The sequence below is a fragment of the Euwallacea fornicatus genome, chromosome 11 (genome assembly GCF_040115645.1).
Source record: "Euwallacea fornicatus isolate EFF26 chromosome 11, ASM4011564v1, whole genome shotgun sequence".
NCBI lineage: Eukaryota > Metazoa > Arthropoda > Insecta > Coleoptera > Curculionidae > Euwallacea > Euwallacea fornicatus.
In genome coordinates this window covers 446,044-457,633 of record NC_089551.1, presented here as the reverse complement: position 1 = coordinate 457,633, position 11,590 = coordinate 446,044, and the positions used below count along the sequence as shown (strand labels likewise).

Below are 11,590 nucleotides of genomic sequence, written 5' to 3'. Positions count from 1 at the left end.
ATTTCCCCGTGTTCGCGTTATGTGAAACTATAATGACCATTGCGAAATATCGAAGTGTCATTAATACACCGCACATCGGACAGGACGCAGCTGTGGTTTTCACGCGGCTTACTAGCGAACTTACCAAGATACTCCTTTATCGAAAGTTCAAGGAGGAGAAGCGCCGTGAGTGAATTCAGCATGAGTTACTAAAGGAAGTAAGATGACTTTTTTAGAGTTGGTGACTGGGATTGCTGTGTTCTTCACTTATATTACAATCTCAGGTCTGGCCTATACGTTCTTCATACAGAAGCCAGTGTTCAAATTGGAACACATATTGAACTCATTGACTATCATGCTCGCTTTATCAGAGGTGGTTTTCGGGAACCTCCAGCTCATGCTCAAATGTTTTAGAAGGAATCCCTATTATTAAAATAAACAACATTTTCAAATAAATAAATAAAAGTTCGTATATTCGCAACCAAAAAAATATTAATCAGAGGAGGACTCGCCGTCCTTCGAGTTCTCTTCAGGCTCCCCGTTCTTCAGTTTTGCAATTAAATTTCTTGCTGGATTAAAGGTGGTAACGTGTGCATTGCACACAAAACACCGCATGGTCTTTTTGTAGCGCTCCAAGGCGCATTTTTCGCAAAAATAGTGCTGGCACCTAAAAACAAAAAAAAAACACTTACTTCCATCCCCTCTTAAGCCGCTCACCACATACTTAGTGACAATGGGGTCGACGAATATCTTGCGACAAATAACACACTTCGAGGGTAATTCCTCCTCATCTGAATCGATTTTGTACTTTGCATCATCATCACTTTCTTGTCCATATCTGACCAGGCATCAATTAATAAATTGAAAAAGTTCTTGATGAAATTTGTTACTTGCCTCCCTTCTTCCCATTCCCTCTCCAACTGCCATCCATGTTTGTAGTCACTGCGATCATGCAGAAACTTGCAGCTGTCGCCAAAGCCGCAAAACCCAGTCTCTTTGTAGTCCTTACAAATGTCAGGCTGATAATCCCACCTTACAGTGGTTCGCAGATTATCTGGAGCCCTCACAGGGCCTTTCCTGACCATCCCTGAACTGGCATTCCCAGCTGCTGTATCTTTGGGTTTGTAGTACTGGTGATAGTTATTAATCCCTCGATACACTTTATCATCCTCCTTCCCTTCCAGTTCTTTGTTAACTTCTAATCGCTTTTCAAATATCGCCTGTGCATCTCGCTCTTTTTCAGTATCGATTTCCTATTAGAAACTCGTAAGCTTACTCCTAAATACTTAGAAAAATTAAAGAAAAAATTACAATAATTGCAGTGGCTCCTTGATCTTGGGGCCCTTCAGGCATTGCCGACCTCTTAGACTTGTAGCTAACCATGACTGCATCACTGTCAGAATCCGAGTTGTCCTGTTCTTCAGTTTTTTCCTTTTTTTCCAATCTGCTTGACTTTTGGATGTTTGGATTCAGTTTTGTCCTTTGTTTGCTGGGGCGTACCACTCTAGTAGGCTGCTCATCGTCGCTACTATTATTCGCTCCCTTGTCTAACATAAATAGTTAGAAATAGGGCCCGATGAGACTAAAAATGAGGGCTATTACCTTCATCCCCAGAATTCGATTGTTGTCTCTTTCGAGAAATTCTGCTTTTGAGGCCGCGTTTTTTGAAAATGAAACTGCAGCTGGCGCCATCAACTGTGCGAGATTCTTCGGACATTTTCATGTAGTTATTTAGTTATTATGTTTGTTTAATAATTTTAGAGGCATGTAGAACAAAATATTTGTAAACTTAGGAAAAAGTGAGGTTAGAATTATGTCATTGTCAATTTATGATCGTCGTGAAATGGCGCACACTGTCCAAGCCTCGACTCGTTACGTCACAATACATAGTCCGGTGGATATTCATACAACATTTTTAACTTCAAAAGTTAAAATTTAGGTAGAATCATAAATAAAGTAACTCTTTACGGAAAAAAACTTTATATTTATTTATACGAAAAATAAAAACCTGAATTACAAAACTAAACTACCTAAATAATCCCCCATTTCGATTTCTGGATCATACTCCTACCACAGCTCCTACTTGTACTATACCAAAACAGTGACACTTAAAAGTACCATTAATACATAAATATAAATGACACTTAACTAGAACAGATCAAGTAATTAGGCGTCTTAAAATATTTCTCAGCAAAGGCGGAGCCCTGCTCGGTGGGCGAAGTCAAGGCTAAATCATCGTTGGTCAGCACTTCTCCAAATAAAAAATTTTTCTTAACGGCGTCCAATAGAGCGCTGGCCACGCCTTGCTTCCTGAATTTGGGCGCCACCCAAATGTATGAAACCACGCATTTGATTGGGTAAGACTCTTCCGAACACATGGCCACACCGCTGAGAGTGCTGAGCATGCGATGACCCCGCTCCTTGGGTGGGGTCGTGATTGCGCAGCCGGCAATTGCGCGGTTATTCACGTAAATATAGACCTGGAGGGAAAGGCATAAAATAGAGGAGTCAGAGCGGTTGAGCAAGAGGTTTACCTGTGATTCACTAATATCATAGACCATGCTGTAGCAGCCCAATTCGCGATTAACTAGTTCCAAGAGCTCATTTACTTTGTTGAGCCAAATTTTTGAGTCTGTAGGAATAACTTTTATGATTCTCTTGTGCTCCTCACGAAGGTCCACAACAATCCTCTCATTCTTCCAGCCCTAAACCATTAAAAGAGTCTAAAAATCATTTATGGAAATTCCAAAACGAACTTACACAAAACTTCAACACCTGCCGAGATTCGTGGTGCTTTTCATGATGATGCTCGTCATTGGGATCTCCCATGTGATACCACAAATTGCACTCGGTGCACAAAGTTAACCCAAATCGCTTCTGACCGGCATCCAGCAACAGCTGATTGGGGGCCAACGCCCTAAAGCGTTTCGCCCCCTTTTTGGGAGAAATTTCATCACCCGGCCTTTTCTCTCCAATGCCCGATCGCGCTTGCTCCTTACAGAAAACAGGAAATAACTTACGCTGCTGCGCCATATCTGTGGAACAATGCTCGTTAAAGGACAGCATTCTAGACACGCGAGCGGAGCACCCCAAGGGGGCTGCCCTCTTGCTATTATTGGGACTGTCGAGGGCCAGGCCAGAGGTCACGTCGCACATTTGCGAAATTGGCGACAATATGGAATCGGACACATGGATTTGTCCAGATTGGTTGAGGAGCGAATGAGGTTCTGCTTCTTTTTTTCTTTGGTGTGATGAAATGTGATGCATGAGGGCGTTGCTGAAGGTTACTCTAGGCCCCGCCTCTTTGGTGATGGAGTCATGTGATTGTATTTGATTAGGTTCCTGTATGACGGACTCATTGAAGGCTACTCTAAGGTCCGCCTCATGTCGAGGCTCTTCCTCTTTGGTGGGGCTAGAAAGGAGGTTCAAAATCCCATCGATTTTTAACGAATTTTCCAAGGTTTCCTCCTCAAAATCACTACTTAAATCTAGTTGGCAGGCTTCAACATTTGTCAAGTTCTTGTAACTACCTTCCTCGACAGTATTACTATTGGCCTTCTCTGTAGGCCCACCATTCTCCTTATTCTCCTCTTGGAAAGTTTTAATTTGCTTCTTCTTTGGCCGACTCTCCTCTAGAAACCTTATGGTTTCCTCTTCTTTACTCATTTTAGGTTGCCGAATCAACTTTTTCTTACTTTCCCTGTTTTCTTTTTTTAACTGAGTCAAATCTTGAATGTACTCATTTAGGAAGTCACTATCTTGCAGCTTTGGAACACTTTTCAGGACTGTTTTTCTAGTTTTCGGTTTACGTATGTTGTGCCTCACACCATTATTAATCTGTCCCAATCTTCGCTCACGTCTTCCTCCTCCCTGCTTAGACGCATGGGATTTTGCCACGTTAAGTCTACCTCTATTTTCTCTGTGAAGTAGGGTCTGTAAAGCATCATCTCCCAGCTCCTTAGAGTAAAAAGATTTGGTGCTTAAAGCCATGCTATTGTCTGTGTCTGCAAACAATGCAGTTCTGACTTTTGACACTTTAGGTTCTGCCTTTGGAGACTCCAAAAATCTCCGAGTAAAGCTTTTACTCTCCTCAGTCAAAGCCTTTTGCTGCTTTTCAAGAACTGCTTTTGTGGAGGTATCGTGGGGGGTTTTGTAATTATGCGAAGGGGAAAATTTCACAGGGGTGTTGTTGATGTACGGACTGAGAATTAGAGGGGACATAGACTCAGAGGGAATGTAAGTAGATGTGGGGGTTTTCGGTTCAGTATCCAACTGAAGGGGGCTGATGTGGCCCAGATCTGAGTCGTCGTTATCTGAAGGGAACAGCTGTCGCCTCCGCTCTGAGATATAAGGGGAACGCACTTGACCTAAGGTGGACCTCCTCACTGTGGCCATTCTGAAATGTTTTTTTCTATTTCTCAACAAGTCTTTCACTAAAAGTTCACAAGCACTATCACCACACAACAATTAGCCCATGCTAGTTGAACTCATATAAAACTCTTCTTCATCTACACTAGAGGCTGTCGGAGAGGGTGAAGGAGGTGACAAAATTCTTTGCTCCTGAAGCATTTGCCTGAACTCTTGAATTGACTCATTCAAAGACCATAGTTGCGATAACAAACTCAAATCCTGCTGCCGCAAACTATACATCTCCCTCCTAAGCACCGCTAACTGTCCCTCCAAACTACCGAGTACTTTCACCTGTCTGGGATTAGACCTAATGGAACTACTTCTTACAGGAGTTGGGGGTACACTGGCACGACTATTTTCAACAAAACTGAATCCCGACAAGGACTTGGGCAATGGTGGCAAACCGCCGGGAAAATGCGACATTACTTATTGTTGAATTTCCACTCTTGGCGGCACATGGGGCACTGCTGGTTCACAGGCTGGGACTGCAGCCACTTGACGATACAGTGCATGTGAAAACAATGCGAGCACTGGCCCCAGACCAAAGGGCAATCGTCTCCTGGTAATTTGCAGTCGGGGCAGCAACCATCAAAAGGCATACGGCAGATGCCACAGTTATCGTCATTGGCGACCCATTTCCAAGAGGCCACACCTGTCCATTGCTTGATGGTTACTTTCATAGATGGTCCGACTACAGGGTGAGAAGGGAGTTTTAGTGCTCAAACTACTTGATGAGGCAGGCTGACATGCTTCTAAAGGTACTCATGACTTAGCAGTATGTATCATGTGTTTTTAGAGGTATTATTTGGGAATTAACGGAAAAACTTAAATAGTTATTGGGCATTCAGGACCCATACGGACATCTTCTATTGATCGGTTTTAGTGTGTCATAAGGGATAATCACAACCACCCCATTCCACAAAGGACTACCCTCCCAAACCAAGTGTTTGATATTTGGGGCTTTCCCCTGAATTCCAATATAAGATATTTCAGTTATTAAAGTGTTTAAACATTTTGCACTTACCCCCAGAAGGCTCCTGGAAAAGAATATAATGAAAAACTTCCTGAAAATTTGCCTAGAACACAGGAAAACACAGGGAGAAGCGGTATTCTGCAGCTGCCAACCGGTTCTGGCGCCAAACGTCAACAAAACGTCAGCGCAACTCGTCCCTCTTTGATTAGCATTGGTGTTAGTCACGTGATATTGAAGATGACGTCTTAAGAGGACTCGTATATTTTGAGCTCAAATTTTTAAATTTAAGAAACGAGTTCTCAACAGGTAGTTTCATCGGAATTTAAATGCAAACTCGGAATGTGCGATGAAAATTGGCCAGTTTTCATTTCTTTATATTACACTGACGTTAAAGGAGCACTAGCAAATTTCTCTTTTCAATTTTTGAATGCCAACTACTACTCTGATAATTTTCAAGCGGGAAACGTGTTTTTCAAGTACGGATACCCCCAAGGCATTCGTAGCCCAACTTACGTGACATCACCAGAGTTCTCGTAGAATTGTTTCCAATTTAAATCAGGCAAAATATGAAAGAAAACACGGAAGATCTCGTCATAATTCAAATAATGCTTTATTGAAAAAAACCAAATAACTGTAATAATAGATATTATAAAGTAATTAATACAAATGCGGAATGAACAAGAAATAATGGTTTCGATAATCGTTTAAAACGCTTCTAAGATGCAAATATAAACTAAAAATACTCCTGGGCAACTACCATTATTAGTTGTTTCAACTAAGTAATTTTTTCTTGGATTTTTATTGCATTTTTAATTTTTTTTTGTGTTTTTTCAGTGTAAAGGGGCACTGAACAGGGAGATTAAATATTCCACACTACAATAACGCTGCTGCCGCGCCTAATCAAAATTTCCTCCCCTTGATCATAAAGGATTCCTACAATTCCTACCTATCCTACTTTAAGTCCTAAAAGCCTCGATAATCCAGTAATGACCCATTTTGAAAATTAAAATATATTAAAGTGCCAAAATAAGTCTTTTAGGTCGCTTAATTTAGTCTTAAATGCTGCGTGTTAGTCGATACAAATACGCTATTCGGTTATAAGACAAATCGCCTCTTGGGTGTAAACCTCCCGCTTCCTCCCTGAGAAGAACAACGTGTTGGCCTCATTAGAGACCCCACTCGCGAAGGGGGTTCAGACCCAAAAAACCTAATCCTACAGGTAAGACTTAAAAATAACATAACTCTAGGAGAATAAAGACTGATCAAAGGGGAAGCCCCGAGGCTGGTCTGGGGGTGAACTACTCCTCGACGTTGTACAGCATGCAGACGTTGCCGGGAGCCAGCTGCGGGGGCACCAGAGAGTGCGTTGGGCTCAGCATTGAAAACCCGAGGAACTTGAAGGTGCGCACCAGATTGGCCTTGTCGCCCCGGTCTGCGGGGAACACGACGATGACGTGCTTGCACCTGAGCTGGTCCTCGGCGGCCTCCAGCAAAGCGACGAACGCCTCCCTGCTGCCCTCACCCAAATGGGGCGGCGGCGTGACGTAGAGGGTGTCCCCTCGCAAAACCGCGTCCCATGGCTGGGACGAGGCGGGTGTGCGGGGTGGACTACCCGCTCCGGGGGTGGCGCGGAATGTCAGCCGGAGAGGTGGCGATGTTGAAGGGACCGGCTGCTCCCCTGGACTGCCCCTGTTTTCCCCAGGGGCATCAGGACCACCACAGAGGCCCGGCGCCCAGAGACATGTTGAAGCACTCGGCGTCGGTCACGGAGGCGGCGGAGCGCTTTTGGCTCAGCAACGCGCTTCTGCAAAAATAACTTGATTCACCCTCAAAGCTGATTTGGACCAATAATTACACGTGGCCGGGGAAAAACGGGTTGACCGAAGGAGTTTCCATTTGGACTCAGGTTGCAGAGGAGTTTGCGGCCGAACTGAACGGGGGCAAGTGCATGTCAGGCGTTTAAGTGCGATGTGACTGTTTGGAGTGTTTACGGAATTCGTGCATTGTAAGTCAGACACAGCAATATTTATAGTAATGTTGTGAATGGAGGCTCCTTGGGTAAACACGTTTCTCCAGGTTCATGCCAATTTCTGCTGCGCAGTTGAGTTCGGTAGAAGTAAACAGTAATCGCGGGACGTTAGTCAGGGAGGCCTAAAAATACTCCGGCGTGCGTCAAGGACGGCAAATGATTATTTTCCATTACACACTAGAGATGTGTTTACCCAAGATTTAATTGTGACATAAAGCGAGTTCATTAGATTACGTTGTTACGGAATTGCGCGTTTGGATATTTTATTATTTAAATTGCCGACACTACGTTGGCAGCGATATTGAAATCGAAAATAAATCCCTTCCGTGGCGTGCACTCCCGGTGCGCTTGGGAGCAGCAAATTCGTTCGGGCAACGAGATTGGCACGTCTTCGAACTCAGAACCATTCCTAACCTCGATAGACACTTCGAGAAGTCGTTCGATAAGAGCCCGCCTATGGCGCCCCCGGATAATAGCGGAAAAAAAACTCGTAAACAATAACGAGTAATTGGAATGCAAGTCCTCTGACCTCGCGAAAACAGTGGAAAAATACCGAGATCGAAGCGATCCTATTAAGTCGATTAAAGGCCGGAGCAGGCGACAATACCAAAGTCACGTTTCATCCATACGCGTTGACAAACGGCAAACAAACCTCTCCACATTCAAAGATAAAAGACACTTCGTGTCCTCAAAAACAAAACAAATTCGAGATAAGTGACTCAATTGTTTAATTATTACTCGTTTTTATCGAAATTGTTGACAATTTTCAGAGAAGATAAGATTTAAACGACCGAGCGCTAATGGAAATGTCAAGTATTTCCATAAATATGCTATAAAAAGATCAGGGAGCATGTTCATTTCATCTCATTCAGCCCTAGTAGTAACGTAACAAGAATGTAATAAAAGCGGCAACACTCTCGGTGGCCTATAAATAACATAGTAGGCTCGCTGGAGGACGCGATAATCGTCCAGTCAAGTGCACGACCTTGGAGGCGCGGACGAATAACTTTGACTTGGCTGGCCCGTTGTAGACAAATGAAAATACCAGAAGTGACCTATATGCGCTTTCTCTTTCTAGTGTATGTTATTGCCCCAATGACGTTGCATCTAACCTCGCTGCATTTTCCGTCCAAAAAAAAAAAATGTTATCCTGGTAGGTGGCATATCGGGGCAATCAAAATTCTTTATTTACATCTACACGAGGAATGCACCTTTGATGCAATCCTTTGGCAATATATTGCGTAACTGACCTGTACGAACACTTGATCTGGCCCACACAACTTCCATTCTTTCCTTAGAAGTGAATACTTACGCACTACAATTACTACTCATTATGGCTGGCATGATGGAACTGTTTTCGTCACTATTTAAATCAGTACTAAACACTTCAGTTAAAGTCATAAACATAATTAAAGCGAACCGAACAGAAAAGAAAAACTACGGCACAATTTTTTCCCAATTGCTTTCTTTTGAAACGAGACTAACTCGAACGTGAACACCCACAAAAAGTCGGTAACAAACTGACGAATGACGATAGTCGATAAATGTTAGCGGTGGAGAAACTGACAAGACACGTCAAGTAGACAATGGCTAAAAATTGGTTAGAAAGTCTAGAACACAAATGTGCTCTTAGTGCACTCACTAGAGCAAGCACTATAAAAACCTCTTAGACTCTGCGCAAGCTCCTCTAAATACGAATGACAATTTGTTTTGATTCGTCCCGGCTCCTCATTTGCCGATTCAAACCTGCGTCAAAGTAGCTTCCTATCTGTCACCTCAGCTGTCACCAATTTTAACGTACTTTTCGATCATAATTCCCAGCAAAAACCTCAAATTAATTGATTTCCACCCCTCAAAATGGCCCAGAACGTGAACCCGTTTTACGAACAACAAACGGCTAGCGCCGCCAAGGAAAGCGACATGACTAAACAACTCCAGAGCGACGGACACGCAGTGACTAAAAGGTGCTCATTTGACACCCGCCGAGCAGCACCATTTATCAATCTTTTGCAGGCTACACAAGGAACTAATGACCCTGATGATGTCCCCCGACCAGAGCATCTCCGCCTTCCCTGATGGCGAGAAGCTATTCAGTTGGATAGGCACCATTAGTGGGCCCAAAGACTCGGTCTATGAGACCCTTAAGTTTAAGCTCAGCTTTCAATTCCCCAACTCATACCCCTATACTGCACCTGTGGTCAAATTTATCACCCCCTGCTTTCACCCCAACGTGGATGCCCATGGAAATATTTGTCTGGATATACTCAAGGACAAGTGGTCTGCCCTGTATGACGTTAGGACAGTGTTGCTCTCAATTCAAGCCCTTTTAGGTGAGCAGTAATAATTTTCTTAGCTGTCAGTAACTAATAACAATAACTCTTAAAGGTGAACCGAACGTGGATAGTCCTCTGAATTCTCTGGCAGCACAAACTTGGTCAAAAAAGGATGAATTTCATAGGCTGGTAATGGCAGTGTATAAGGAAGTTTAACATTTTCCCTCTCTAGGTTAATATATATATATAATATTTTTTATTTGAGGCTGTTGCTCTGTTTGATGGCAACTCGATCTTCTTTGTTCGAGAGTAAATTGTAACGGTAACGTTTTCATATTTATTTCTGAATCAGTGTTTTGAAGAGGAATGTGCCATAGTGCTTCACCTAGAGGGGGCTAGAATAGACCAGTTGGGCCTCTTTAGGCCTGTCAGAATGCAATTGTGTGTGCATTATTGCAATATTCGACTTTGGGTTTTTAGGTTAAATTTAATGTAGTTTTGATGAAGATGTGTCCCTTTAATTGAATTTTGAAATAAAGGGGAAATAAGCACAAAATCTGGCAACTGAGAGACACAATCTCCTAACTTTACAATTGGACCAAATATAGTCATTTGGTCACAACAGATCATGAGGTGAAAAGAAACTTCTGCTGGAACGTAGTATAATCACAATAATTAAACAATATTTGGCCTAATAATAAATACTTAATTAACGCCGCAAAACCGCACTAAGATTTTACTATAATCAGTATAAAAAGCAACAAAATAGTCACTGCGGCCAACGTCACTATCGCGCACATTTTCCTGTTTTTCCTCTGATAAGCATCTGCCTTTTGCAGTTGCTTAAATCCCTCGAACACCCGCGTTTGCGTATTTTCAATGTTATAGTCGATTCGATCCAAGACAGTTCCCTGATCAAGCACCATTTGTGATAAATCTTTGAAAATCTCATTTAAGTCCAAAATGGACCTGACTATGGCGTTAACTTCCTTTTCGCGCTCCTGTGCAAATTTTGTATTCTCTTCTTCAAGGAGCAATAGCTGCTGCTGCGACATCTTCTGGGAGTTCACAAAATAGTCATCAATTTCTTCTGAGTCATTGTTTAGGAGATCGATGTCAACAACTTGATCGAAGTAGATCTTTGAACGATCTTCACGGCCCTGTATCTGTTTTAAATACCCATTTTGTGTAGACCTAAATAAACCTCTTGTCATTCTCACCTTTTTAAGCCCTTAATGCAACTCACCTGAAACTCTGAGACAGCTCCTGCAGAGCGGCCGCCAAGGCCCTATAAACGCTAACTGTAAGCCTCTGCTCTTTAGGCCCATTTTCCATAGAATGGCTCTTGATTACTTGCAATAACCTATGTACCTCATTGAACATTCTCATTACCTCCTTAGTGCAATTATCGATGGCGATTTCATCCTCTGGGTTGTCATCGAAAGTGGAGCGGTGTAAGTGCCTTCCATGTAGTGCTTTCAAAACTCCTATTCTCGCATTTAATCTTGGTAAAATCATTTGTGCCTTCTCTAAGTAGTCGATCCAGACGGGCGGCAGCTGGTCGCCCCGATCAGAAGCTTCCTCCACGTCCAGAGACACTAAATGCATCCGCTCTGAGGCATCCTGAAGTAGTCAAAGGGGGTCGGAATGAGCGCAAATGAGGGCGTTTTGCTTACTTGTTCAGGGTAGATTTGCCTACTGCGGATGGCATTGTTGCGCATCAGCAGGAAAACATCCGTTAGGCTTCGGTGGGTCATTTTGAGGCTGATTTAATCGGTGAGAAGCCGTAAATTTACAAATGAAAACCAAAACATCTCATTAATTTTATGAGTAAATAATCCGGCTGGAAACAGCTGTTTATGATGACGCAATTATTTGGCCAATGGTATAAAGGTATTATTACGTTGTCATCAGGAGTGCGCATGA

General features: G+C 42.9%; 7 protein-coding genes across 7 annotated transcripts; 1 reads left to right on the top strand and 6 right to left on the bottom strand.

Annotated features, from left to right (window-relative positions):
• Positions 1–423: 423 nt before the first annotated feature.
• Positions 424–1,793, bottom strand: mdlc (RING finger protein mdlc). The gene is made up of 5 exons (XM_066287439.1): positions 1,582–1,793; positions 1,291–1,526; positions 874–1,232; positions 704–817; positions 424–646 (listed from the first exon to the last, which is right to left on the bottom strand). Exons 1-5 carry the CDS (start codon positions 1,700–1,702, stop codon positions 472–474), a joined length of 1,005 nt encoding a protein of 334 aa, XP_066143536.1. The 5' UTR covers positions 1,703–1,793; the 3' UTR covers positions 424–471.
• Positions 1,794–1,942: 149 nt separating this feature from the next.
• Positions 1,943–4,374, bottom strand: eco (Establishment of cohesion). Its single transcript, XM_066287428.1, has 3 exons — positions 2,740–4,374; positions 2,514–2,684; positions 1,943–2,459 (listed from the first exon to the last, which is right to left on the bottom strand). The coding sequence occupies exons 1-3, from the start codon at positions 4,372–4,374 to the stop codon at positions 2,124–2,126; spliced, it is 2,142 nt and encodes a 713-aa protein (XP_066143525.1). The 3' UTR covers positions 1,943–2,123.
• A 72-nt stretch (positions 4,375–4,446) lies between these two features.
• Positions 4,447–4,812, bottom strand: lmgB (lemming B). The gene has a single exon (XM_066287461.1). The coding sequence runs from the start codon at positions 4,810–4,812 to the stop codon at positions 4,447–4,449; it is 366 nt and encodes a 121-aa protein (XP_066143558.1).
• Positions 4,812–5,525, bottom strand: lmgA (lemming A). Its single transcript, XM_066287440.1, has 2 exons — positions 5,414–5,525; positions 4,812–5,080 (listed from the first exon to the last, which is right to left on the bottom strand). Exon 2 carries the CDS (start codon positions 5,067–5,069, stop codon positions 4,812–4,814), a length of 258 nt encoding a protein of 85 aa, XP_066143537.1. The 5' UTR covers positions 5,070–5,080; positions 5,414–5,525.
• Positions 5,526–5,950: 425 nt separating this feature from the next.
• Oda (Ornithine decarboxylase antizyme) lies at positions 5,951–8,932 on the bottom strand. The gene is given in 3 exon segments (XM_066287760.1): positions 5,951–7,071; positions 7,073–7,166; positions 8,704–8,932. Coding segments are annotated over 3 exon segments (600 nt in total). The 5' UTR covers positions 8,799–8,932; the 3' UTR covers positions 5,951–6,660.
• A 194-nt stretch (positions 8,933–9,126) lies between these two features.
• vih (ubiquitin conjugating enzyme vih) lies at positions 9,127–9,990 on the top strand. The gene is made up of 3 exons (XM_066287765.1): positions 9,127–9,355; positions 9,405–9,721; positions 9,777–9,990. Exons 1-3 carry the CDS (start codon positions 9,249–9,251, stop codon positions 9,878–9,880), a joined length of 528 nt encoding a protein of 175 aa, XP_066143862.1. The 5' UTR covers positions 9,127–9,248; the 3' UTR covers positions 9,881–9,990.
• Positions 9,991–10,309: 319 nt separating this feature from the next.
• On the bottom strand, positions 10,310–11,563 carry Syx16 (syntaxin 16). Its single transcript, XM_066287755.1, has 3 exons — positions 11,341–11,563; positions 10,911–11,287; positions 10,310–10,858 (listed from the first exon to the last, which is right to left on the bottom strand). Exons 1-3 carry the CDS (start codon positions 11,419–11,421, stop codon positions 10,393–10,395), a joined length of 924 nt encoding a protein of 307 aa, XP_066143852.1. The 5' UTR covers positions 11,422–11,563; the 3' UTR covers positions 10,310–10,392.
• Positions 11,564–11,590: the final 27 nt, after the last annotated feature.